Source organism: Lepidochelys kempii, chromosome 24, assembly GCF_965140285.1.
Source record: "Lepidochelys kempii isolate rLepKem1 chromosome 24, rLepKem1.hap1, whole genome shotgun sequence".
In the NCBI taxonomy this organism is placed as follows: domain Eukaryota; kingdom Metazoa; phylum Chordata; order Testudines; family Cheloniidae; genus Lepidochelys; species Lepidochelys kempii.
In genome coordinates this window covers 7,790,451-7,818,377 of record NC_136403.1, presented here as the reverse complement: position 1 = coordinate 7,818,377, position 27,927 = coordinate 7,790,451, and the positions used below count along the sequence as shown (strand labels likewise).

The 27,927-nt window shown below is 53.0% G+C and overlaps 1 protein-coding gene across 2 annotated transcripts; it reads right to left on the bottom strand.

Annotated features, from left to right (window-relative positions):
• Positions 1–328: 328 nt before the first annotated feature.
• PRUNE1 (prune exopolyphosphatase 1) lies at positions 329–23,149 on the bottom strand. Of its 2 annotated transcripts, XM_073322481.2 has the most exons (8): positions 22,951–23,149; positions 12,627–12,731; positions 12,170–12,375; positions 9,836–10,014; positions 9,302–9,460; positions 8,925–9,019; positions 8,065–8,223; positions 329–5,052 (listed from the first exon to the last, which is right to left on the bottom strand). In XM_073322481.2, the coding sequence occupies exons 1-8, from the start codon at positions 22,987–22,989 to the stop codon at positions 4,531–4,533; spliced, it is 1,464 nt and encodes a 487-aa protein (XP_073178582.1). In that variant the 5' UTR covers positions 22,990–23,149; the 3' UTR covers positions 329–4,530. The 2 variants fall into 2 exon arrangements, with proteins under 2 accessions (XP_073178582.1, XP_073178581.1); XM_073322480.2 differs by lacking the exon at positions 8,065–8,223 and having other exon boundaries at positions 22,951–23,133.
• Positions 23,150–27,927: the final 4,778 nt, after the last annotated feature.

Sequence of the window (27,927 nt, the reverse complement as noted above, 5' to 3'; positions counted from 1 at the left end):
AGCATGCAGAGCCCCCCAGCCCCTCCGCCTAGGAGCTAGAGGGACGTGCTGGCCACTTTCGGGAAGCCCCCCCCCAATAAGCGCCCCCCCTCACCCCAACCCTGAGCCCCCTCCCACACCCAAACTGCCCCAGCAGCGGCAACCCCGCTTGGGCAACCCCGGAACCAGCCACACTGGCCGCTGCAGAAGTCACGGAAAGTCACAGAATCCTTAACCATGAATGGGGGGGTGGATGAGGGGTGGTGGTTCTAAAATATACACCACCATGAGCAGGGGGAGAGCGTGTGTGTGTTAAAGTACACACACACACAAACAACAACACAGCCAGGAAAGCACACAAATTTAATCCTTAAAATGCAAGATCATCAGAATTACAAAAACAAAAAAAACTTTGGTTACGTAATATTTCTCTTTTTTCATACAACAATTTTGAAATAAATTTTGAAACGTAGCACATTTTAGTAGACCTGCGGCCTACATAAAAATACAACACCCCAAAAGTGTTGGAAGGGAAATTACCGTATCAAATCATTTAAAAAAAAAAAAAAAAAGACTAACAAAACGTTACCATCGGAAACCCTGCCAGCTGAGAACAGCCGCTCACTCCGCTGCGGAGGGGCTTGCTGGGAATGGAACAGAAAGGCTTACAGACCCACAGTGACAACTGAGGTGCTCATTGGTTCTCTTGCTAAAATGTGATTTACACAATGCTACACTGGATGAAAAAGCAAACCGCATTCTCTTCACTGTGCCTCGGTCCCTTCCATTGAAATAAAGCTGCTTCTCATCTTGTTTTGCCTTTATTACATACTGTATGTTACTTCAGCTGATACCCAGTTTAACAGCAGCCTGCATCCAGAGTGAAATTGACACCCCCCCTCCAAAGATCTATCCAACCCAGACTCAGGAAATCACTTAAGCACGTGTTTAACTTTAAGCACCTCTCCCGAATAGGGATGCTTTCCTAAATCAGGGCATGGAGGCCAATTTTGCTGGCTTATGTGATGCATTAAGCTTTGTGCTGCTCCCCTATCCCTGCACAAGGGTGAATTAAACCCCAGCTCTGATAGAACTGAGAGTTTTCCTACCCCACTCCCCACAAGTTCAATATCTCCCTTCCCCCACCCCTCACCCCAAAGCAGATTTTCTTTGCCCCACAGATCGCAAACGCATCCTGGCTCCTTTGATTACCATGTGGGGCAGCCTGAGCTGGGAGCTCCTGAAATCATACCCCAGTGGACACCAACTCGCTGATGGTAGGACACATCCCCCGTTGTGCCTCAGTTTCCCCCAGCTGCACAGCAGGTATAATGACCACACTCACCCAGAGGGGTGTTGCAAAGACAACTTGGAAAAGGGCTATGTAATGTCACCCCCAACTCTACCAGGCAGATACTAAAGCTTTCATTAAACCCTCCAGGGCCTTTCTGCTTCCCTGCTCTTTAGGACACAGATTGTCTGTTCTGTGTTTGTACGGCACCTAGCACCATGGGGTCTTGGTCTGTGACTGGGGCTCCTGCGTACCACTACAATACACACAAAGAGGGAGATCACACCCTGCATACCTGGTTCTGTCTTACTTCTGGTGCACGGTGTAGGACTGACAGCCTCGGAGCCTGAACCTCTCGAGGTGTCCTCCATGAATAAGGATGCACGTTGCTTTCGTAGACAGACCGCATTATAGCTACTAAATCGAGAGGGATTCAGACACAGCATTCATTTCCCGGTATCGACGTCGTCCATCAGTGCAGCTCCCAGACCCACCTGTTAGAGCCTTTGGTTGTGGGACGTATGGACAGACACAGACAGTAGCGTAGGAGGCTCAGGGCTCCGCCACAAGGGGGTCTCTCTAGGGTGTACGTACCATAGAGACGTACCAGGGTTAGATGATTCACAAGATCAAAGGGAGGAGGGGAATTCATGACGCACTGAGGAACACGCCTGGGGGTTCTAGCACCCGAGGCTTATTCACAGCCACCGCAGACAATGGGGTTACACGGGGGTCGGACTATGGGGTCAGGGAGTTTTTCCCCTTCATGCAAGTGCCCCACAGAGTGGACCCGGCTTGGGGGCACACGCGGTTACTTGCTAACCTGCAGTGTCAGTACCTGAGGCCTCTCTAGGAGGCACAGGTCCATTACAATTATCATGTGAGAGCCCAGAATGACAATTTTGGAGAAGGCCAGTTCCTGGGTGCCAGGTGCATTAGAACGACTGCCACAGGGTGGAAGCCCGTCCTTAACAACGAAAGCACCAGCAGGGCGGTGGACTAGGGCCATTTCCAAGGAACGGAGCCTGGAAAAGATTTCGAGGCCAGAGTTTCCGGTTTTTGCAGGCCCAATTGTACCAACCTGCAATTTCGGTCAATTTGCTGCTTGAACTCCTGATTTGCAGACAAGAGTCAGGACCATGGGGCCAAGTTTGCCGGAGGGCTCCGTTCCTATGTAGCTACCTAAATAAAATGGGATCACATGTTCCTTTGGGGCCAGATTATCTAAAGAGCTCATCTCCCACCCCCTACCCTCTGAGGACAAGGGGAATCTCACACCCATTCCTCTGAACAACAGAAGCTTCTAGGTGGCAAGCATAAATCATTTAAGGTCGTGGCTACATGGGACATTTGCACTGGCATAAATCCATGGTGTGAATTTAAATCAATATACGGCTATAACCCGTGTGGAAACTGATTTCCGTTACGAGTGGCTGATTTTGTTTAACTGAAGCCAATTGGGAACTGGCTTAAAATTAAACTGAAATAAGCCCCTTCCCCCCCCTCAGAGCCCACGCAGGGGTTTGCCCTGATTTAACAATATTGGTTAAAAAGCCAATTTAACTTGAACTGGTGCAAATTTCCCATGTAGACAAGGCCTCAAGCACTCTGAATTGCCAGCCCACAGAATTGTAGACACGAAACCGGGCCTGAAATCAAGTGAGCCCACACCAAAAGAGGCTGAGTTAAGGGCAAGCTGATAGTGTGGCCCCTTTGATAGTTTAATGAATGGTCGCCACCTGAAAAGTGCCTCATTAATGGCTACTTTCAAAGGGGAACTATGCTGTGGGTCACAGGGACACCCTGCCAGTCCCCTCGGGAGAAGGGACGGACGCATTGGGGCATTCTGTACCATCCATTTCCCCACCCGCAGGTTGGACCGTGCCATGGGACAGGTAGCTCAGCTCTCCAGTAGGCCAGTAAAGACAGCAGGCTGGGATTTTGGGGTTATTCCCTCAGTGACTCAGAAGCAAACACGCCCAGTTCACGAGCACTGAGGAGGGTTTTCCTCATTGCGAGCCCTGCAAACTCAGCCAGGGCTCCAAAAGTCAAGCCGGGCTCCTTCCTTCTTGTGCACCGGGCAGGCGGGAGGGGGACGACAACAAAAATGCCCTATAAAACCTGTAACTGGAAATTAGTAATGATTCCATACATGATGCACAAGGAGGAACAAACCCCAGCCTCCTCCTTGTAGAGCCGGGCTGTTCCCATGGGGTTAACAAGGAGAGACCCCAGCCCCCTCCCCACAGAGCCGGGCTGGCCCTGGTTTGCTAACAGGACCTCAAAGCAGTTTGTCCTGGCCCTGGGCTCAGCTCCCTCTCACGGTCGCTTTCCAGGGCAGAGCTTTAGGAACCAATCACTAGAAACCCCTTCACACAACCCCCGGACAGCTGGCTAGAATTCACTGCCCTGGGGGTCACTTTCCAAAGCTGCCCAGCCAGGGTTTCAAAGGGACTGGACAATGATGACCACAGATAATGGGGACGGTGGGAAGGAAGAGTTTTCCTTTACGCACGGTGCTGCGCAGGCAGGCAGGTACATGGCAGACCCAATGGCTCACAGGAGGCACGACGGCCGACTGTGTCACATGGACCAGGAGGAGAGGAGACGGGAGAGAAGTTCCTCTCCTTTATTGCTGTTCCCCGACGGGGGATTCTGGGTGGAAACGACGCTGCCAAATCCACACAGGGTTCAACAAGAGTGGGGCCGAGATCTCCCCTCCCACGATGCGAGGGGTAAGCCGGTGCACACAGGAAGGGGACACAACGTGGAATGGGTCTCAGGGGCTGCTGGACCTGGGCATTCTTCCGCATAACACAGCACAACCGCTCACGACCTAGGGCACGGTGACGCAAGAGGCAGCTGGGGCTGCGCCAGGGCAGGGTTTAAAGAAATCACTGTAACAGAGAAGAAGGAGGTGGTACTTGTGGGCACAGTCCAGTCAGGATCAAACCCCTCGGTGCCTTTAAACTGCAGCTGCACTTTGCACTGGGGGGGGGAGGGGGTGCCACGCTGCTGGTGTTTTGGTTTGGCTTTCCCATGAAATTCCCCGCTGGAGGAGGAGCTGGCTGGAAGTCGGTTCTGGAGCATCGCTGACAAAAGTGCCTGTGTCTGGCTTTTATTGCAGAGGCCAGGGTCCACGTCCCCGTGAGACAGACGGACGTGTTTCATCCACACACAGAAAGAGGCCACGCATCTAATCCCAGAGCACCAGGATTGCAATCGCTTCCCTGAAACCCGAGCGGGCACCAGCCCCGGTGTCATTTCTTCTCGGGGCTGCTGCTGGCAGAGGGGCGCACCACCGTGATGTGGCTGAACTTCTCGAAGATCGCCTCCACCGACAGCTTGGGCAGCCCCCTGTCCAGAGGGCACTCATCCACCAGGCTGTTCATGGGGGTGGGAGGCAACGGGGCATCGTCCTCCAGCAAGGCATCCCCATGCCTCGGGCACCTGCCTGGATCTCTCCTGCCCCTTGGCTCGTACTCCAGGGCACCCGCTTCGCCAGCCACATCCGAGTCCTCCGGGTTCTCGTCGCTTTCATCGCAACCGGCAGAGGAGTCTTTTGGCTCTGGTCTCGTCATGCCACAGGAATCTTTGTCCGCAGGATGCATGGTGCCAGCCGCTGTGCCCCACTCCCTTAGGAAGTCTTTAAGGATCGGGAGGACTTTCTTACGTGATGCAACTGTGTTGCCTTGGTGGTAGGCACAGAGGTTGGGGTAGAGGCTCCCCAGAGGGGAGAGGTCCAGGGGCGGGTTATTAGCACGCTCCAGAACGCCACATACCTATTGGGGACAGAAACATGAGGGGGTGAGGAGCCAGCTGAGAGCCAAGGACCCTCCCGAAGACTGAACCTGCTGTCACAATGCAGCAGGGATGGGATCATGACACGCATAGTACAGCAAAGCCGGAGCTGTACTGGGCTGACCCCCCAACTCCCCTCCTACATTTCTGCTGTTTGGGGCACTAGCCAGGTTATTCGGATATGCTCAGGGCCAGATCCCCCCCTGGTTGTAAACTGGTGCAGCTCCATGGATTTACACCATTTGAGGGGAGAGGGAATTATACATAGCTTGCCTCACACTGATTGGATCCTGGGCGGGAGCCCCATTCTGCTGCACCCCACCATTGCTGCTGTAGCAGGTCTGCAATGCCAGGGTGCGAGCAGAGCCCAGAGCTGGGGTCTCTGCTCTCGGTGCTCCCAGCCAGGCCCTTCTGATCCCAGGGTCGCTCTCCCCACAAGCTTGGATACAGCTCCCAGGTTGCTCAGTCTGCCAGAGAGCGGGCCAGATCCTCAGTTGGTGTCAGTCGGCACATCCCAAGAGAGCGACACTGATTTACACCAGCCGGGGATCTGGCCCATGGATTCCAATGGGGTAAATCTGCTGGAGCTCCAATCAGGGATTTGGCCCACAGACTCCAATGGAGCTACGATGGATTTACACCAGCTGTGGCTCTGGCCCACAGACTCCAATGGAGCTAAGGCGGATTTACACCAGCCGGAGATCTGGCCCACATACTCCAAAGGAGCTACCCTTATTAGGGTAGCTGAGTGTCAGACTCCAAGTCTCCCGTGCCTGGGCAGCCAGTCAACTGAGAGAAAACGTACGTGTCCCCCACAGCCCAGGGAAGGGTTTCACGCCCCCCACAGACAACCCCAGGGGACCGCGAGCTCAGAGCTGAGCGTTAAGGAACAAGTAAAATGAGTGGACAGCGGCTGACAGGGCAGATGTGTGTGTGTCGGCAGCCGGGGGAGACAGGTTGGTTTCTAACGATCGTCATTCAGCTTGTATCTGCCCAGTCCAGCCTCTGGATTCAGCCTCCAGAGGCAAAGTACTGGGTGCGGGAGGTGCCGAGGGTGCACGTCGGGGCAGGATCACACGGAGGGCATTTCCCGTTGGAGCAGAGCCGGTTGCAGGGATGGAAAAAGGAGCCTCTTACCTCTCATCTCTAAGGCTGCTGTCTCCCGCTCGGTCCCCTCGGCTGCTGTGATCTCTGACCCACCCGGGCGATTAGCCCGGGATCCCTCCCACGGCTCTAAACCTTTGACCACGGTTAATGAGTGACGAGTGGTGGCGAGGGATCGGAGGGGGTGGTGGTGGGGGGAGCCGTTGCTGCATGGCTGGGGATGGGGGGAGTAAACATGGCCTCCCCCCTCTGCCCCCACTCTTGTGGTAGGTTCTCGCCAGGCTCTGGAAAGCACCGCAGCAAACTCTGCAGGCACGTGGGCTGCTGCGCTGGGGGTGGCCTTGGAGCCGAAGGGTGAACGCCGAAGCCTACACAGCTCAGCAGCTACCCCACCGGCTACGGGAGCGACCGTGGCATGAACAAGCTCTGATGGGCAGAGGATGGGGGGGCTGCAGTGCTGAGCCTTGAGGGGTTGAGGGAGGGGGGATTCGCGGGGACCTAGAAACACCCACCGAGGTGGCGGGGGGAGGGGAACAGGGCTCTCAAGCGGTTTTGCTTCCACTTGGGTGGAGAGCGGCTCGGCTGGGAGCTCGGCACAACAGGCAGGTGAGCCGGTTTCCAGGGTGGACGGTGATTGGAACCAGACAGCCGTGGAAGGTGCTGCACAGTTTGTGCACCTGGGCCCCGATTCAGCAAAGCACTTGGGTGGGTGTTTCATAAGGGACTGATTCCCACAGGACTTCAGCGCTCTGCTGAGCTGGGGGCCAGGTCCGCAGGAGGGCGGGGGCCGGAGGAGGTAACCCACCGGGGACGCGCCACCACCCTGTAAATCCTCTCCCAGCCAGCCACCCGCCACTGCAGCAAAGAGGAAGGTGCTGGTTATAGCCCAGCACGCTGATCTGGGAATTCACAAGTCCAGGGGCACCCAGAGAGTCAGATACCCAGCGGGGGCTCTTCCTGCAGGCAGCTCCCTTGTGTTTTACGTTGTACAAACAAAACCCCCAGATCCCAAGCTTTGGCTCCCAAACCCCTTCACATTCTGCCCCATCTGCAGCAGGAGCAAATCCGTTTCTGCTCTGGGCTCTTTGCAGAAGCAACAACCAAGGTCCAGTTCCTCCCCTTGCTCCATTTCTAGAGGTTCCCAAGATGGGGGCGGCAGGGAGGGGCAGCTTTGGGGGCAGGGATTATCAGGGGTCAAGCAACGGCCAGACTAGAGCAATGGGCCACTATGAGAGCAAGTCAGATAAGTGCTTTGCTGGGTCAGAATCTAAGTCATACATGTCTAGAAAACATGACCTATGAGGGAAGGCTGAAAAAAATGAGTTTGTCTAGTCTGGAGAAGACTGAAGGGGGCCAGGATAGCAGTTTCCATGTACATAAACGGTTGTTACAAGGAGGAGGGAGAAATATTGTTCTCGTAACCTCTGAGGACAGGACAAGAAGTAATGGGCTTAAATTGCAGCAAGTGAGGTTTAGGCTGGACATTAGGAAAAACTTCCTTACTGTCAGGGTGGTTAAGCACTGGAATAAATTGCCCGGGGAGGTTGTGGAATCTCCATCATTGGAGACTTTTAAGAGCAGGTTGGACAAACCTCTGTCAGGGATGGTCTAGATAATACTTAGTCCTGCCATGAGTGCAGGGGACTGGACTAGATGACCTCTTGAGGTCCCCTCCAGTTCTATGATTCTATGTGACTGCAGTAAAGCACCTGTTTAAATGCTGTACAGGATCAGGGCGCAAGCAGGGGATCTAGTGCTTGCCCTCAGTTTGTTATATGCATGGGCTTCTGGGACTGGTCACTGAGGAAGGGCGGGCGGCTCTGGAATATCCCTTGAGAATCTGAGGGCAGACCCCGGGCAGGTAGGCAGCATGCCCCAACTATGCTCACCGCTGTGCGCACCGCCGCGTGCTGGCTGTACACCGCGAGCTGCCGGAATGGCTCGTTCCGCTCATTGAAGGATATTGTCATGGCTACCAACCCGCCGTAGCCATACCGCTGGCAGAAGGCGCACAGGTCCTGCTGCAAGCCAGGCCGCTGCAGGAAGGCCTAGGCAAGACCAGCGAGCGGCGTCAGAGTCCAGAACGCACAGGCACGCGACGGGACAGGACGGCAGGCAACGCTTCCAGCTCCCGCCCGTCTTACTACCCTGTCGTCCTCCCCCACCCCCAGCACCACCCGCTTGTCTCATGCACCTGTTATGTCTGAACTGTTCAGACTATAGGCTCCTTGGAGAAGGAATGCCTATTTGGCAGCAGTGTGATCTAATGGATAGAGCAACAGACTGGGATGTAGGAGACCTGGGTTCTATTCCCAGCTCAGCCACTGGCCTGCTGGGTGACCTTGGGCAAGTTCCCTCTCTGTGACTCAGTTCCCCACCTGTATGATGGAGATAACAGCATTGCTCTGCCTCAGAGGTGGGTTGTGAGGGAAGGTGCTCAGATACTACACTGATAAGTACCATGGAGAGATAGAAAACCCTCCATTGCCCTGCGAGGTAGATGGGCAGCATTATTCCCCACTTCATTGGCAGGGCTAGGGAGAAAACCTAGCTCCCAACCGTAGGATCGGCTTCTTTCCACTTGCACAGGATAACATTTAAATAGCAAAATGCACAGATACCCAGCAGGCAAAAGGTGCTTTCACTCCTGGGCTCTATTCCCAGCTCCGCCACTGACTCCCTCTGTGGTCCGGGGCAAGTCACTTCACTTCCCTGCGCCTCAGTATCCCCATGTTTTATTGATCCTTACCTCCAGCGTCACGTACACAGCACTGATGGCCAGAACGAGCCCGTCGCTCGACAGCGCCTTAAGGTCCTTTCGCAGCATCTGGTCCGTAGTGAGCCCTGGAAAAATGAGAGGGGCAAACGTGAGCGAAGAGGGATGTTCATTCCCAGCGGGAGCTTGGATCACTTCCAGGGAGCTTTGCGTTTTGACGCTCCAAAAGACTCAGACATCATTCGCACACACAACCCTCTGACCACTCTGCTAGGTGAATTCTTGGACTGTTTTCAGATGAATTCGGATACTCGTCTGATTTAATGCCTCCAACTATATAAGCTCCACGCAGCCCCTGCCTTCCCCATCTGTCCCACTTGATCCCCGATCAATCCGCGAAAAGCTGGTACCTGACACATCGAACTTGGCTGTCTGCAGAGCCTCAAACAGGATGCTCCTCGCTGGGAGGTCTGGGAACTTGGATTCCAACAGGGCCACGTACTGACTGTCTTTGGGAGTCACTTTCCCAGCTTCTGGAGTCATATTAACACAATCCAGAAGTATTGTACCTTTAAAGCAAAGGGAGCAGCAGTTGACACAAACATAGTGTGAGCCAAGCCAGGAGCAAACAGAGACCCATACACGGTTTTTGTGATCTTAGACATGAGCTGGGGAGTTAGAGCCTTGGGGTCTAGACAGGTGCTTGTTATATCTCCCCTAAGCAAAGCCCTGCTGCAATAGACTGGCCTTGCAGGAGTCCAGGATTTGCTGCTTCCTGGGTTGGTGCAGATGCAGCCCTGCTGAGCATGCTGCTGCTTAGGGGTCGGTTTTACAGCCAGCAGGATACAGCCTGGGAGACGGGCCTGATACTTGCAGCTGTGGGTCTCTGCCCCAGAACTCTACACCCCTCCCTGAATGTCAAAACAGGCTAGCACCGCTCTCACCGAGTAGCAGGGCGGCCGTCTGTCTGTCCAACAGCTCCGCTGGGCCCTGCACAATCCTCTCTGTCACCAGCGTGGCGCAGGAGCCCACCAGCTCCGCGGTGACTCTGCACCGAGGCTCCCTCTCCAGGGGCCGATGGTCGATCACCTCGATCACGGCCTCCTCCAGGGCTGCGTCTCCGCTGGGCGGGCAAGACGGGGACGTGAGCGGCGGTGCCCGTGAGAGCACCCCCCTCTGGAGAGGTGGGCGCAGGCCGAGAAAGACCCCGGTTTCGTCCCCAGGCGTTTCTCTCTGCAATTTCTCCCCCCACCCCCACGCCAAAATGAGGGACTTAGGGTCAATGGAGTCACCCCAGGGATGGAATCTGTCCTTTTGGCTACACCATCCACCCGAGAGCATCCAAGGGCGTTATGGCGCACCCTGGTGGGCGTTATTGTGTATTTATAGCATCACCCTAGGGACGGACTGAAAATTCCTCCTCTCGGGCTCTTTTCTTACCCCGCCCCCCACCAATAAAGACCGATGGGGGCTTATTTCCTCTACACTGAAAATATACTGACATGCACATGCAAAGGTGCTGGGCTGAGGGCGGTGCTGCAGTGAGGGGAGGGGGTTTTCAGCCCCTAAACAGGGAAAGGATGATATGGCAACTGCGGGGGAGGGGGGGAGGGGCGGTGAGGTTGGGGTAGCCATGTAGAGGGGGAGACAATACATGGAGCGTGGGCAGGGGTGAGGGTGGTGTAGGAATGGGGTGGGGTGGCGGCAAGGCGGGCACAGGAAAGGACGGCAGACACGCATGTAGAAGACGAAGGGAGAATGCCATCGTGTTCGGGTTCCCAGAGACGCAGGGGGATGCTGCGCACACCTGCCTGCTCATATCAGAGATTTTACACCTCATCCCCTTTAGCAAAACCCTCCCAGAGCACCCAGGGATGCAGAGCAGCTGTGGGGACGCCGTGGCTCCTGTCTGTAGGTCCCTTCCAGCCACAAGAGGTCTCCCGGCTCCTCCCAAGGCAGCTGAAGGGTTCATGAACTTGTCTGGACATCAGATCTGCTGTGGTGGGTAGCAACCCACCCGGCCCAAGCCCTCTGTGCCTTGTCCCATGCTGACCCCGTGTGCAGGGAGCTGTCCCTGGGAAAGACCCGTCTCTTCCCCAGTGCCCATGAGTCATGAGCTGACAGCAAGATTAGGAATATTTTAAAAGTGAGTCACTCGCTCCTCTAGGGCAGGGGTGGGCTAACTTTTTGGCTCGAGGGCCACATCAGGGTCGCGAAACTGTATGGAGAGCCAGGTGGGGAAGGCTGTGCCTCCCCAAACAGCCTGGCCCCCGCCCCCTATCTGCCCCCTCCCACTTCCCGCTCCCTGACCACCCCCCCCGAACCTCTGCCCCGTCCAACTGCCCCCTGACCCCTATCCACACCCACGCCCCCGACAGGGCCCCCAGGACTCCCATGCCTATCCAACCGCCCCCTGCTCCCTGTCCCCTGACCATCCCCCCAGAACCTCCACCCCCCCCCAGCTGCCCTCTGCTCTCTGTCCCCTGACTGCCCACTGGGGACCCCCTGCCCCTTATCCAACCCCCCGGCACCCCGCCCCCTTACCATGCCACTCAGAGTGGCAGGGGCTTGGAGCCCCGCCGCATGGCCAGAGCCAGCCACGCTGCCCGGGAGGAGCAGCGGGGCAGAGCACTAGTGATGCTGTGAGCTGAGGCTGCGGGGGAGGAGGGACAGTGGGGGAGGGGCTGGGGGTTAGCCTCTCCAGCCAGGAGCTCAGGGACCGGGCAGGATGGGCCCGCGGGCCAGATGTGCCCGTGGGCCATAGTTTGCCCACCTCTGCTTTAGGGGTTTCCACCTGCCCTTGTGCACCCATCTTTCATAATCCAGCAAGGATGCCATCCACGCCGTGGACAAGACAGTCCCTCTGTTTATAAGGCTAAGCAATATCATCTACTTCGATTGCAAGCTCGTAGGGGCAGAGGCCCTCCTTCTGTTCTGCATCCGTATGGTGCCTAGCACAACAGGGTCCTGGGCCAGGATTGTACCACAATACAAGTAATAATGTCTTCATTTGCCCATCATTTACTCCCCACTCCGTCCTGCCTGGAGCCCCCACCAGTGATTTAATGATAACACCGAGCTGCCGTATCGCGTGTTCCATCCGTACATCTCAAAACTTTATAAAGGTGGCTCAGTGTCCTTGGCCTCATTTTACAGATGGGGAAACTGAGGCACAAAGAGGGGAAGTGACTTGCCCAAGGTCACCCAGTAGGTCGGTGGCAGAGCCAGGATTAGCCCCCCCAGATCTCCTAAGTCCCCCGCACCGCCTCTCCACTTGCCTCGGCAGGATGTGGTGGTCAACCAGCGTCAAGGAGAGGAGGCCAGCCCGGTGCAGCGCATGCAGGTCGATCTCATCCCGGAAGATCAGGCAGCTGTCGGGGATCTGCTGCTCCTGCAGGAGGAAGGCGCTCTCTGTGCGCAAGGGGAACTCCGAGCGGGGGATGTTCAGCACAGGGACGAATGCCGCCCTGGACTCCAGAGAGGTCTGCAGGAGAACACAGTGAACCTCAGGGACAATTAGCAGCAGGCCTTGGCTATGGAAAGCCCAGCCCAGGGGGGTCCAGGCATCACACAGCAGCCCTAGTGTGCATTGGTCTCAGTGCTATGTGGTCACCAACCCAATTGCCCCATGTGCCCCCTTGCACAGAGAGAGCCCCTTCCCTCCCCATCCCCGTTAATTCCACCCCAGCCGAAGCAGAGCTCCAAAGCGGAGCCAAGCCTCAGGGCAGCACTCACCTTTGCCAAGTAATAAGCCAGGGCAAGCGCCGACACCATGGAGTCCAGATCGCAGGCTTCATTCCCCAGCACCACGTGGACTTCCTGCCTGTGCTGGACATGCTCCTGCCAAGAGACAGCAGGCTTTGAATCCAGGCAGAGCAGGCCCAATGTCGCTTGCACGGGAAAAAGACTCACTCCTATGAGCTGATGCAGAAGGAAAACACGCACCGTCTCCCCTGTGGGCAGGCTGAGCTGGGGAGCTGACATGACAGGGTCTTCCCGCCCGGCTCCTCTCTGTCTGGCCCAGGAAGCCTTGGTCATTCTAGACCCTTTGCTGGCTTAAGGACCTGAGGCTCCCAAGTTCATCTGCTGAGCAATCCCCGGGCCCCCAGAGCATATGCCCGACCCAGCCACCAAGATGCTCCAAAGGTAACAGTCACCGGCCACCTCTGGGTTAGAGGAGCCAATATAGGGGGAGACGTTCAGCTGATTAGAGACGCACCCGCAAGCACTCTCTGTAGTGCCAGATTCGCCTCCCACTCCCCCAGGTTCACAGACTGGCAGTGTTCAGAGACGCACACCGGGCTGTCAGCCCCGCAGTGACCACCTTGACCCAGCATGAAACTGACAAAGGAATGGAATCCCTTCGGGAACACAGCAAGAAGGAGCTGCACCAATGTTTTCCACTCGCCAGCGTCGTTCAGTGGCTAAACCAGGGGACTGGGAGCCAGGACTCAGCTCTGGGAGGGAGCACGCTCTCGTACTCAGACCAGGGCCCTGGGTATCAGGACTCCTGGGGCCCATTCCTAGCTCTGAAACTTTGTGCCTGTAAAATAAGGTTAATAATCCAATATTGTCCAACAGCACAGAGAGGGTGTGAGACCTGCTGCGTACAAACGGCCCTTGGAGGAAGGCAATGTCAGTACCACTGGCGATTGCTTTGCTCTGTGCTCACAGGGGGTCAGTAGGCTGCTCTGTGTTTTGAAGGGGAGATAAACATCTGGGGTTCACGGAGCAAAAGAGAAGGTTTCTGGCAGCCTATAACAAAACACAGGCAGCCAGATCTCAGGACGCTGTGCTCCTAACACAGCAGGCCCATAACCGGCTCGTCAGAGACGCAATCGAAACGCCAGCTGCTATCGATTCTCTTTGGTTCTAAAACATCTGGGGGGGGGGGGGGGGAAGGGAAGGCATGTGCAAAGAGAGCTGCAAGAACAAGCTGTGGGCCAGATTCTCCTTTCACACCATTTTACTCCTGTAACTCCAGTTTAGACCAGTATTAGGTCAGTGCACGTGGGAAGATAAGCAGACTCCTCTGGCTGCAGCCAGAAATTCAGATGCAAGGAAAACGGAAAGGGATGAAGGAGGGAGTTTAAAATGGAGGGGCATGATTCTCTGTTTGCCATGAAGTCATTTACAACCGCACAACTATGCTGACCTGCCAGCAGTTTACAACAGCGTACGTGACTGCACGAAGTGCAGGGCAAAAGGAGAATCAGCCCCAAGACATTTGAGGTTCAATGTGAATGTGGGGTGAAGGGTTGACTGAGACTCTTACAGCCTCTGAGCTGGTTCCGACGCTCCAATCTCTACACTGGCCCTTTTGCTCCGGTGCTGAAACTTGCCAATGAAAAGTGAGCCTGGAAACTACACATGGGTAGCAAGGTCTCGGTGACCACTTATGAATGAAGCTTTTGGTACCTGCAAAAGCAAACGGATGCAGCAGCAAAGAAGCCCTCCTTGTCAGACAGCAAACAAGGCAGATTTGCACCAGCTCCCTAAAAGCGATTTGCCATTCCTCCCAGGTGCAAAGAGGCAGCATCCGTTTCCCAGTTACTGTCAAGAGAACAGGCGGACACACTCGGTGCCGGGTTCGAAGCGCTGGGCGCTGGCTGGCCAAGCACTTTAGATAAGCAAGGCTGGGATAATGCATTTATGGAGCAGAGTTAAGAGCTGCATGTTACCGAGCGAACATGCAAAACAGCAGCATATGGCCCCCGGGGAGGAAAGAAAACAACCTCACCGAGAAATGCACAAGCAATTTGCACTAAAAGGCACTCAAAGGTCTCGGAGAGGGATGTGTGCAGCCTTTTCAAAGCTAATTTACCTTTGCGCTATCTGGGAATGGCAGCGATGTCCCAGCCATTCCTGCAAACACATTAAATCAACATGACAGGTCTGATCCATTAGGATTGTAAGAGACACCCTGGCACCTTTTGGAATCAGAATGGATTTTTTTCAGGGGAGCAAAGGCAATTAAAATTGTCTTTCCATCTAAATAATACAAGCAGCATATTCATAGAGACCTAGATTTTTATGGGACCATTCTGAGCATGTAGTCTGATCTACTACATACCACCAGCCACAGAACCTCACCCAGTAACTTCTGCATCGAGCCCATACCTTCTGGGTGGGCAGGCATGTATATTGTACAAAGCCATCCCGCCTTGACTCAATGACTGCACCACCATATAGGAGAGTTACTTTATCCTAGTCAGCACTGACTCACTTCTATAACACCAGGCATATCTCGATTTTTGATCCTGGGACTGCAATCCAAATAAAAAATAATAATACCTCTAGCAATGGTAGCTCTCTTCCTGGGATACTGGATTCAATTCTGGCCCCGCTATTCCAGAACGAGATTGCCAGAACAGAGAGGACCTTATGGGAAAACATCCAGATTGAAAAGGCGGAGACGGTTTAGTTTTCAGAAGCGACGTGTGAGAGGGAATATGATTGAGTATGAAAATAGCTGACAATGGAGAGAAGAGAACTTGGGACAGTTCGAGTTATCTTCCCAGAACACAAGACTCAGCTCCGGGAGGGAGTATGCTCTCGTGCTCAGTCCAGGGGCCTGGTTAGAACAAGGGGATATTATTCAGCAGAAGGCAGTCAGTAACAGACTGTGGAAAGGAAATGGTTTTATTTCTATACAGCATGCACCTGGCCTGTGGGACTCACTGATTTCACAAATCACAAGATTTCAGCAAGGCGAACAGCTCAGTCAGATTCACAAGGATTGGTCTTTTATACTGGTAATGAGGGCCTCCAAAGATACTTTAGGTGGAATTAAAGAAAAGATCAGAAGGGAAATAAATCTTCCTGCTTCAGGGCATACACTGACTCTAAGTGAAGGTGACAGGAAGAAAATTCCTTTACAAGAAGGTTATTCCGTAGCGGCCCACTGTAAGGGTGGTTTGCACCTTCCTCTGAAGCAGCTGGTTCTGGCCTCTATGAGAGACAGGATAGTGAGCTGGATCTAGAGATGAGGGATGGTGCAGTGGTTAAAATACCAGCCTGGGGCTCAGGAGATGTGGGTTCAAGTCCCTGTTTTGCCTCAGACTTCCTTACACAATTCACTTAGTGGAACATTTTCAAAATGGAGCCTAACTCCCATTTTCAAAAAAAAATCTAGACGGTGAAGAGTCCAAACCTCGTCGACTCTGAATAAATCACTTGGGTGCCTGGGTCACCACTCTGCTTGGGCCAGGGCAGTATTCAGAGCAATTTACCGCAGTGCCTAGAGAGGTCTGCACTGAGAGTGGAACCCCACTATGTCAGGCACTGTACCCAGGACAGTTCCTGCTGCCAAGAGCTTACAGCCTAAGTAAACAAAACAAAGGGAGGGGAAACTGAGGCAGAGAATGGGAAAATGATTTGCCTGCGGTCACTGGCAGAGCTAGGTCTAGAACCCAGGAGGCCCAGTTCAACGTGCTGTCCCACTGAGCCACACTGCCACTCAGGGTTTTAACATCACCTTTTCTCCTGCCCAACTTTTCTTTCTCTTTTTAGCCTTGCAAAGGTAACGCGCATTGTCTCACAGGCAGGCAGCATTAATTTGCAGGCCCAGCATAAGCATGACTTCACGCGAGTCTCAAGCAAATGCAGCAGACTTATTTTTGCGGCAGGCAAAGACACACACGAATAGCAGCCAGACGACGTCACTGATGCGCTTGGCGCAAACAGGCCACACTCAGTGAGCCGCACACAGAGGCTTGTTTATGTGCAGCCCCAAACAAACAGTTATTATGGAAGAACACCCACCCTGCATTCATCCTCCCAGCTCCTCTCAGCAGCCAGCAGAGTCCGTCAGGCCAGGAGAAAGCAGCTTTTTGTCCCAGCTCTCCACACTTCCACCCCTCTCTGTGTCCTGTTTGATCTCCAGAACAAGGGGACCCCTTCACCAGGTCAGCATTTAGGTTACACCCCACCACTCAGGCTTTGTCTATGGCCTGGCTTTTAGCCACCGGAGTAGTTATGCTGAGGCCGATCCCTAGTGCAGATATAAACGAAGCCTTACACCAATGCAGCGTGTGTATCGTACGGGCCTCATTCACCCCGGTGCAAAGTCTGTATAAACCCAACACTGATTCAGCAGCGAGGCAGATTTGAGTACATGGCCAGGGACCTATTTACCAACAACTGTTCTTCTCCCCAGGTCCTACTGCCACAGATGCAGTCAGAGCAGGGCACTCCCCGCTCCCATCAGAGAGATGGCGCAGCTGCTGGAGCTCTCTCTGTGAGGGCCCTTTAGCTTTGAATTAGTTCCTTCCGCCCTGGTCTGAAACAGTCCTGCCGAGGCACGCTGCCAGGTCCATTTGCAGACAACTCCAGTGGAGACCATAAAGATGGGAAATACGGTTCTAAGAGCTGGGTGATGATTTACGTTAACAATGGGGCGAAGGGGGCTTCCTAGAGCAAACCATGCACCATGGAGCACTTAGAATCAAAGACATATGCTGCTTTTTTATAGTTTCATGCAAGTTTAAGGTTGGAAGAGACCGATTGGATCAGGTGCCGGGAATGGCGAACCGCGGTCACTGGGAGATGCGGGGGGCCGTGCCTGCGGATGGTCAACGTAAACAAAATGTCTCGCGGTCTGCCAGTGGATTACCCTGATGGGCCACCTGCCGAAAATTGCTGACCCCTGGATTAGATCATCCAGTCTGGCCTCCTGTATCACACATTTCACCCAGACACCCCAATATTAAGCCCATCGACTAAACCAAAACATTTCAGCTCTCAGGAGACTAAACTGTGTGCCACAGGCAGAGAACAGGAGAGACCAAGGTTACACCAACGGCAGGGAACTGATTAGGTGGAACGTGCCCAGGGGAGGAAATTCCTTCGAGACCCTGAATATGTGAGCAAGACCCACCAGCCAGGCATCTAAGAAAAAAGGATTCTCGGTATCAGCTCAGAGCACTGCCCCACCCTGTCCAGTCTCCCGTCTCCAGCTGGAGCCCATCGCTGATGCTTCAGAGGAAGGCAAAAATAACCCCAGCATACAGGAAGTCAATTGTGCACTGGGGAAGACTGTTCCTTTTTAACCACCCCTTGCATTTTTACAGCCCCGAAAAATAAATACCCGATCTTGAAACCTGCACTGTGTCAGCGATTGCACATGGTGCAGAGCAAGGAAGAATCAGGCCCGAGGCAGTGAACACAATGCGATACACCACTGGCTAAAAACCCTTGTGTTAAATAAGGCCTTAGTCCCACCGCTAGGTCCTCTCTGCTACCCAGCGCAGAGAAGCGGGCCGGTCGGTGAGCAAGACGGGCAATGATACCAGGCAGCACGGGGGGAAGGAGAAAGGAGAAGTGAAGTCTTGACAAAGCCCTGGCTGGGATGATTTAACTGGGAATTGGTCCTGCTTTGAGCAGGGGGTTGGACTAGATGACCTTCTGGGGTCCCTTCCAACCCTGATATTCTATGATTCTATGATTCTAAGTCCTACTCTTTGGGAGTCAGTGTCCCAGCCCTCCCCTCCTCACTGCAGCACTGGAAGGTAGGTTTATTGGGTGTCACCTGCCTTCAAGACTCTAGCAACATGGAAAGGTGGGGGACTGTCCTTCAGCATAACCTCCATGGGATGGGAGGACAGGAATGCCTGCCTCACTTTATGGAGGCCCTGTGCTTCTCCCACAAGTGTCACCAGCCAAAAAGCAGCAGCTCCAGGGTCACCGCAAGCAGCATCTCCAGGAACAGACGCAGGGGGCCCAAACAGATCGCGATGAGGCAATTTTAGCACTAATTCAAGAGTCCTTTGGGCATCTGCTGATGGCCTCACCCTTGGAGACAGACATGTGAAACGCATGCAGTCCATGGCCTAGCATTCAAAACACACACTCAACACTGGGGAAGATGAGCCGCTCCCGGAATGGGTAAGACACCATGTTGCTAACCTATCCATTTCACCGTGGAAGAAACACTAGGGAAAGTGGGGATAATTCTTCATAGCACTTTGTAACTGTGGGGAGGAAGGTTGGTCTTGCAGCTAAGGCACTAGACTGGGACCCAGGAGATCTGGGTTCTAGGAAAGTCAATGAAATTGCTCTGCACCTCAGTTTTCCCATCTGCAAAGAGGGGATAATCTTCTTCCTCTCCTTCCACCTTTTGTCTATTTAGATCGTAAACTCTTCAGGACAGGGACCGTTTCTTACTCTGTGTGCGTGCGCAGCGGCTGGCACAATGGGCCCCAGATCTCGGTCTCTCTGTGTGCGTGCAGCAGCCAGTATGACGGGGCCCCTCATCTCAGTTATTCAGTGTCTGTGCAGCACAAGGCTCAATGGGGCCCTGATCTCAGCTGGAGCCTCTGAGTGTTACCCTACTACGAATAACAACAGTAAGTATTAGTAACAGGAGACATCACTGCATTAGCTTTGCTATTTATTCCCTCCCCCCACCCCCCGAGAACTGGGGAGGGTTTTCAGAAAGAACGATCAAAGCCGGGGATTAGCCGAGAAATAGGGAGTTTCTACTGTATACTGAAATGTCAAATAGATTCCTTTTAAATCTCAGCTGATATTTTTACACCTCTGTGCAGAGAGAGATTAAACATATTACCTGCTGCTGACTAGCTCATGTCTCTCCTCAAAGAACTGCATTAAAATACTCATCTATAATTACCTTATCATAACAAGGTATCAGTGTAGAGAAGCATGACAGCGCTACACTCTGGTTAGGAAATCTAAAGCTATTAGAAGAGAAATGTAATTTAAATTGCAAAGTAACCAGGATCAAAATAGACAAGACTCTTCTTTCATATCTTCCATTGCTCCTCAAGCACACTGATATTGTCACGGCCTGTAGCTAGCTGAGTGACCTAATTCTCCATTGCATCCATTAGAATGTCTCTGCAAAAAGCATTGTATCACGTTATCAAGGTTTTGGGGGTTTTAATATTTTTGTATCCCTTGATCAAATAAGATGAATGACATTTTCCAGATGCAGAGAGACAGAGGAGCTCGTGGCATGAGAATTTCTGCCCAAACGCAAACTCGTGGAATGGCCACAAACAGCATTGGGATGTCAAAACTCATTGTAAAAAAACACTCAGCAATTCTCAGCTGTTTACCCCACACAAACCTGCTTGCATAGAACTGTTGCCTTCACTTGAATTTTGGCACACTTGGGGAGATGGGAAGAAACACACTCTATTGTAAGAGGCAGGGAATCTTCCATTTTCATTTCCCCACATGGATTACGCTGTTTCTGATAGGTTCATGCTAATCACGACATCCCCAAGCTTCTCAAGTATATCACCATCTCAAATACTTCAGAGGCCAGCGATGACTGTTTAATTGCATATCCCAGCCTTACTAATTTATTTCACATAAGCAAAGCAAAAAAGTACTAGGCCTTGAAAAGACAAGCAGGGCCCGGAGGCCAGAATGAATCCCTAAAGGAGGGCCCACTCATATTTCATTTGACTGACAGGTCTTCATCTATAGGGTCCTTTTGAACATGCTTACAGCACTCTATGCTAATCTATGAAAAGGTTGCTCCAAAGATATATGATGTCAGATGTTCCGCTCCCACAGCCCTGTGCAATAGGGAGGTGTTGTACAGATGGGGAAACTGAGGCCCAGAGACTTGTCTCATGTGACATTGGACGTCTGCGGCAGGAACAGAACCCATGTTTCCTGACTCGCAGTCACGTGTCTTAACCACAAGTCCATTCTTTTGCCACTTTGCTCACATGTCAGAATGCCCCACATCATACAGAGCTGTCAGCCTGTGACTGCTGTTGGAGAGTTACACATTGGTGAGGGTGCCCTAGCCCAGTGCAAAGAGAATTCTCTCCAGATTCACAGTGCAGTAAAGTCTCGGATCTGACACACAACTTCGCCCTTACCATGAGTTTATAGCCTGGGCAGAGATCACATGTATACTAGCAAGCGAGACCTTTGCTGATTTTCAAATTAGTGGAGCACCTTAATTTCTAAAACGTATCTGTTCAGTGTTACAGCCAAGGTCTACTTCATTCCTGGAGAGACGTCTCCAATACAAACAAGGCGACACTAAATTCTAACAGGTCTTTACCACCTCTATTTCCTGCGCTTCTTATTTTGACACTGTAACCTGTTCACTTTAGCACTGTGCACAGCTGCCCATCACAGCAGAACTGAAAATGCTAAAGACATGAAAACAACAGCTTCTCCCTAAGGGCAAAAACTGAGTCATTTTGTGCATCCACTTCTGACACTCCCTCTCCCTGCCCATACACACTAACATTAAACACCAGCCCCTTTGTTTCCACAACTTCAGCCTGTTTTCATAATATTTGTCAGTCAACGGGTCCCACAGGTAAAGGAAATTATATGGGTCCAGGATATGCAAAAGCCAATTTGAACTAGCACCAAAACAAAACGCTAGCCTGATCGTAGAATTTAAGTCCAGCATCACATGAAACATCAGAACTAGACACCCCTGGAAAATTGACCCTCCTGTGATTTGAAGTGGGGTATATATATTTCTTATAATCTCTGGTAAGTCACTTTAAAGGTGTATCTTGTTTAAATTTCGTTCTCTACATAAATTCACCCATGATTTTAGCTGTCACTGGTTCTAGGGGTTCTTAAGACAGCAGACAGTGCTTCAGAGTCCAGCACCCCAGTAGTAGAAAGTCTTAGGCTGGGATTCTCCTCGGAACTTGAAAGGAGTTTGGTACCCACCTTTCACTGAAAGTCAGTGGGATATGGGAGTCTAACTTCCCTGTAAGGATCCTTTGAAGATGCCAGCCTCAGTCTCTAACTGTCTCTAACTCTCCTGGATCAGGAGAGATCAGCTGCTAATGTCATTTTCGAAAAGCTACAGGGGCAGGGGGAAAGCACGATAGTAATCAGAGCACCGTGATTTTCTAGGTCGAGGTATAAGGTCAGTTCCAGGATCAATATGTTTGGCTAAGTGCTGGGTTCAGTCCCGCCACCAAAGAGAGAATAATTCAGTCCCCGGGTACACTTTGTCCTAGTTCTGCAGGTGTAAATGGGCTACATCAAACTAGGCTCTTACATTGGTGCCCATCCCTGCAGCATCTTGGCACCTTAGCCTAGATCCCAGGCCAGTCCCAGAGCCAGGATGAGGGGAGATAGAAGGTCATGGGGGCAGCATGGAGGGGGACCATGGGGTTAGGGGAAGCAGAGATTGAAGGGGGGATGGGGAGGTTTGGAGGGGCATGGAGAAAGCTGGAGGACCGGGCATGGAAGGATGGGGGAGGAATCGGGGGCAGCGGTTGGTGGGTGCTGGGAGGCAAAGGGGACCATGGACTAAAGGAGCAGGGAGCAGCAGGGGGCAGCGATGGACAGGGTGAGAGTGGGGTGAGCTGTGGAGTGGAGGTCAGGCTGGGGAGCAGCAAGTGCGGGAGGTGGGTTGGGGCGCGGGAGAGACAGGACCAGGCTGTGTGGTTCTGGGAGGAGCAGCAAGGGGAAGTTCAGGGGGCACCAAGGCTGGGGGAGCAGCAGGGACAGCTGGGGTTTGTGAGGAGGGCGATGGAGGGGAAGCTTTGTGGGAGCCAGAGATGAAGCTCCTTCTATGGTCTCCCTGTGCTCTCCCCAGCCCATGGGCCCCCCATGCCCTCCCTCCAGCCCCTCCATAGCGCCCGTTCCTTCCACAGTCCCTCATCCCCCCAGTGCCCGCCTCCTGCTCCCCTCCAGCCTCTGCCCCCCATAGCTCCCACTGCTTCCACAGCCCCTCATCCCCCCATGCCCCCCTCCTGCTTCCACTGCCCCCCATAGCTCCAGAGCTCCTCACCCCCCATGCCCCTCCTGCTCCCCCCAGCCCCTGCCCCCCATAGCTCCCCTATTTCCACAGCCCCTCATCACCCCATACCCCCCCTCCTGCTGCCCCTGCCCCCCATAGCTCCCGCTCCTTCCACAGCCCTTCACCCCCCCAGTGCCCCCCTCCTGTTCCCCCCTGCCCCTGCCCCCCATAGCTGCTGCTCCTTCCACAGCCCCTCACCCCCCAGTGCCCCCTCCAGACTCTGCCCCCCATAGCTCCCCCAGCCCCTCACCCCCAGGGCTCCCCCCGGCCCCTGCCCCCCAGCGCCCGGCCCGCTACCTGCAGGGCGGCCCGGCGGCTCCGCACGAAGCTCTCCATGGCGGGCGGGCAGCGGGGCAGGGGGCGGCGGCCGCAGCGGGCCCTGGCTCCGGAGCGAGCGGGCGGCTCCTCCCGCCGGGCTGGGGAGCCCGGCCCGGCCCGGCCCGGCCCCTCCGTACGAGCCACACGCGGGGCTGCCGGGAAATGGAGGCGGCCCCGGGGAGCGAGAGAGCGGGAGTGTCACTGGGTGGGTGTGACCGCGGGGTTGTGTGTGTGTGTGTGTGTGTGTAGGGGAGGGTGTGACTGCAGGGTTGTGTGTGTGTAGGGGAGGGTGTGACTGCGGGGTTGTGTGTGTGTGTAGGGGAGGGTGTGGCCTCGGGGTTGTGTGTGTTGGTGTGGGTGTGACTGCAGGGTAGTGCGTGTGTAGGGGAGGGTGTGACTGCAGGGTTGTGTGTGTGTAGGGGAGGGTGTGACTGCGGGGTTGTGTGTGTGTAGGGGAGGGTGTGACTGCAGGGTTGTGTGTGTGTAGGGGAGGGTGTGACTGCGGGGTTGTGTGTGTTGGTGTGGGTGTGACTGCAGGGTAGTGCGTGTGTAGGGGAGGGTGTGACTGCAGGGTTGTGTGTGTGTAGGGGAGGGTGTGACTGCGGGGTTGTGTGTGTTGGTGTGGGTGTGACTGCAGGGTAGTGCGTGTGTAGGGGAGGGTGTGACTGCGGGGTTGTGTGTGTGTAGGGGAGGGTGTGACTGCGGGGTTGTGTGTGTGTAGGGGAGGGTGTGACTGCGGGGTTGTGTGTGTTGGTGTGGGTGTGACTGCAGGGTAGTGCATGTGTAGGGGAGGGTGTGACTGCAGGGTTGTATGTGGGTGTGTAGGAAAGGGTGTGACTGCTGAGGTTGTGTATGGGTGTGTAAGGGAAGGTGTGACTGCAGGGTTGTGTGTGTGTAGTGGAGGGGTGACTGCGGGGGTTATGCGTGTAGGGGAGAGTGTGACTGTGGGGTTGTCTGTGTTTGTAGCAGAGGGTGTGACTGTGGGGTTTGTGTAGGGAAAGGTATGACTGCGGGGGGCTGTGATGGGGGAGTTTGTGTGTGTCGGAGGATTTTGTGTGTAGGAGAGGGTCTAATGGGAGAAACTGTGCGGGGTTGTGATGGATGTGTTTGTACAGTAATTATGAGTGTGTGTGTAATCAGGAGTGTGTGTGGTAACTTGTGAGTATATAGGAGGGTTATGAATTTAGAAGGGAGTGTGGGGGGTTGTGTGTGGGGGTGTGTGGAGAGTGTATAGGAATCTGGTCTGAGTGTAGGGGGTTGTGATGGGGAGGGAATGTGGTTGTAAATGTGTTGGAAGATTGTGCATGTCAGAGATTATGATGTGTGTGTGTAGCTGTGAGTAGTGGATAGGGGTTCCAATGGGAGAGTATGTTTGTGTGGTGAGTGTGTATGGGGTTGGTGTGATTGTAGCGGATTGTGATGGGGGAGTGTATGTGTATAGTGAGTGTATAAGGGTTGCGATGGTGGAGTGTGTAGGAGGGAGTGTGGTTGGGCAGTGTGTATGGTTGTGAATGTTGGGAGTTTTCTGTGATTGTGGGGGTTGTAATGGAGAGTGTGTGTGTAGCTGTAAATGAGTGTGCATGGGGTTCTGATCAGGAGTGTGCTTGTAAGGGTTGCGATGGTGTATGTGTGGGAGGGTTGTGTGTGCAGGATAGGGTCTGTAGTTGTGAGTTTGTGCATAGGAGGGTTGTGAGTTTAGGGGGTTGTGATGTGTATGTGTAGTTGGGAGTGAGTGTGTATGGGTTCTGATGGTGGAGTGTGTGTAGGAGGGTTCTGAACACAGGGAATTGAGTCGGGAGACCGTGTGTGTAGTTAGTGTGTAATTTGGTGTGAGTGTAAGGGATTGTGATGGGGCGGTGTGAGTGTAAGGGATTGTGATGGGGAGTATTTGTGTGTAATGAGTAGAGGGATGGTAGTCTAGAGGTTGTGAGGGGGAGTGTGTGTGTAGTTATGTGTTTGTATGTAGGAATAAGCGTGTTTGCAGGGAGCCGTGTGAGGCGGTGGTTGTGTGCCGAGGGGTTTGGAAAGCTTAATCCCAACTCGACATATACAATGATGGGGTCTAAATTCACTATTACCACTCCAGAAAGAGCTCTTGGGGTCCTTGTGGATCGATCTCTGAAAACATCTGCTCAGTGTGCAGCGGCAGCCAAAAAAGTGACCAGAATGCTGGGAATCATTAAGAAAGGGATAGATAATAGGACAGAAAATATCATGTTGCCTCTATATAAATCTCTGGTACGCCCACATCTGGAATACTGCGTGTGGTGTGTGGTCACTCCATCTCAAAAAAGACACATTGGAATTGGAAAGGTTCAGAAAAGGGGCAACAAAAATGATGAGGGGGATGGAACGGCTTCCGTGTGAGGAGAGATTAATAAGACTGGGACTTTTCAGCTTGGAAAAGAGACGGCTAAGGGGAGCTATGATAGAGGACTATAAAATCATGACCGGTGTAGAGAAAGTAGATAAGGAAGTGTTGTTTACTACTTCTCATAACACAAGAACGAGGGGTCACCCAATGAAATTAATAGGCAGCAGGTTTAAAACAAACAAAAGGAAGTATTTCTTCACACAACACACAGTCAACCTGTGGAACTCTTTGCCAGAGGATGTTGTGAAGGCCAAGACCATAACAGGGTTCAAAAAAGAACTAGATAAGTTCATGGAGGACAGGTCCACCAATGGCTATTAGCCAGGGTGGGCAGGGATGGTGTCCCTACCCTCTGTTTGCCAGAAGCTGGGAATGGGCGACAGGGGCTGGGTCACTTGATGATTTCCTGTTCTGTTCGTTCCCTCTGAGGCACCTGGCACTGGCCACTGTCGGAAGACGGGATACTGGGCTAGATGGACCCTTGGTCTGACCCAGTAAGGCCATTCTTATGAGGGGTGTTCAAGTGCTGTGGGGATGGGTAGGTGACCGTGTCGGGGGAAAGTACTTTGCAAGTGAGGGGTTATATGGAAATACACCTGGGCAGCAGCTGTGAGTGTGTGTAGTTGTGGGATTTGTGGGAAAGGGGTGGGTGAGTAGTTGCTGGAGTATATGGGGGCTGTGTGTAGGAAAGGGAAGGGGTTGTGTGTTGATCCAGTTTGACAGAAGTGAGGCAGATCATTCAGGCCAAGTGACAAGGACAGAGGGAGCTCTGTGGAAGTACTGATGGGGCGGGGGTCTGGCTTTTCACAGTCACACGATTCTCCATCCCCCCTCCAGCTTTGCACACCCTGTAACGGTTGTTGCCTTGAATCCTGATTTGTTGTTCGCTACATTTCTTTGATCCAAAACCTCAGAAAACCACTGCCAGAAAACAATATTCCCTGCTACCTAACTTCCAACTTGTGTTATTTACATAATCCACTGGCTCTCCTTTAAGAAGGGCTCATTTCTGGACTGGTTCTTTTTCCTACATTGTTGCAGCAGCCCTGTTTCTTATTGTGTCTTCTGAATTACTCCTCTTACCTTTAGCTAAGCTTCAGATATGAGACCCAAATCCAGTGCAGCAGCCGGCTTGTGGGAGATGGCATTTCTTTGACAGCTGCAGTTCAGAAATAGAGAGGCCAGTGTGTGAGTTGCATGTCTGTCACACACTCCCTTTACAATAAATACTTTAATTAAAAAAACTAATCATCACAGGGCAAAAATAACCTGCAGCAAATTGCAATTAGGCCGACAATGTTGTCTGTGAACCAGTTTCACTTCCCGATAAAGAAGCACAGAACAGATTAAAGAGAAAAGGGTACGTCTAAAGGGTAAAAAATCATATTTGTTTTTAAATCATTATTGGCTTAAAATTATGAACTTTTTTATAGCACTGCAACGTTTTGGGGGGGGGGGTCTTCTTTGCTTTCTGGTATCTGAGACTTTAGGGTTCAATTGCTTCATGTTTTTAAGCAGTTCTCTTCAACCATAAGGACAAGAAAGTTACTTTTTTTCTTGTTTCCTTTCTAAGAAAAGCTGAAGAGTCTCTTGCAATCTCATGATTCCCAGCTGGAAATATCATGAATCTCGTGGGGGGAACGCTACAAGAGTGACGGTGGGTTTTGTGTTGCACGCGCCTGTCCCTGCCAGCTCATTTCAGACAGGCTGATATTTTTTTGGCCACTTAATAACCTGGGCTAGGTTGGAACCGGTGACCTAAACATGAATGGCTCTGAACGCTTCTGTGCCATCCATTATGCCAATCAGGATGGTTTTTAAAGGTCTTCTGGTGATATTTGTCCAGGGCGAGAGTAGAATTGGCTCTGCTGGAGGGAGGCATCTGGTATAAAAACCCCATGAGCTGTGATGTACTCCTTATAATGAAGATAGGCAACAGGGGTTTGTTATTTCATCTGGGAGTTTGTAGGGGTGACTCACAGAGACCCTGGCCTGGGATGAGGACGAGAGAGTGGGGGGCACAGCTGCTGGTATGGGGGCAGAGAGGAATGGGAAACATAGGGGGAGAATGGAGGGAGAGGAGAATGGGGTAGCACACAGCCTCCAGTATGGGGGGGAGAGAGAAATGGGCATTGGTGAAATGAGGGGCATGCAGTGCCTAGCATGGGGGAATGGGGGATATCGGAGGAATGGTGGGTACACAGCCCCTGGCATGGGGGGATTGTAGGGAGTCTCTAGAAGAGAGCGATATGGAAGTGTGGTACCCAGGGAGCTGTGGGGTGGGGGGAATGGAGGGATGCAAGAAGCCCCTGGGGTGTGCATTGAGCTCAGCCTAGGCAAGCTACAAAGTGCGCACCCTCCTAATTAATGTCATTGCAGGGCTAGGCAGATTGTATTCTCTGAATTATTATCTGATCATTTCTGTTACAACCCCCTCAGCTGCTGTCCTAAATTTAAAGAGTATCCCACAACTGTTTACCTGCTTTATGGAGGCGTTTCCCCTAAAGATGAGTCAGGCCCCCCCAAATCTGACAAGGTTGGCTTAAGAATCACATGCGCTTTTTTGTTTGCTTATTTTTATT

Excerpts from the sequence above, each read along its gene's own strand:
- PRUNE1 (XM_073322481.2), bottom strand. The coding sequence starts at position 22,989 with ATGGAGAGCTTCGTGCGGAGCCGCCGGGCCGCCCTGCAG. Across the intron at positions 12,376-12,626 it reads TGGCTTATTACTTGGCAAAG|ACCTCTCTGGAGTCCAGGGC; the intron begins GTGAGTGCTGCC and ends GTTCTCCTGCAG. Across the intron at positions 5,053-8,064 it reads ACGCGGCGGTGCGCACAGCG|GTATGTGGCGTTCTGGAGCG; the intron begins GTGAGCATAGTT and ends TGTCCCCAATAG.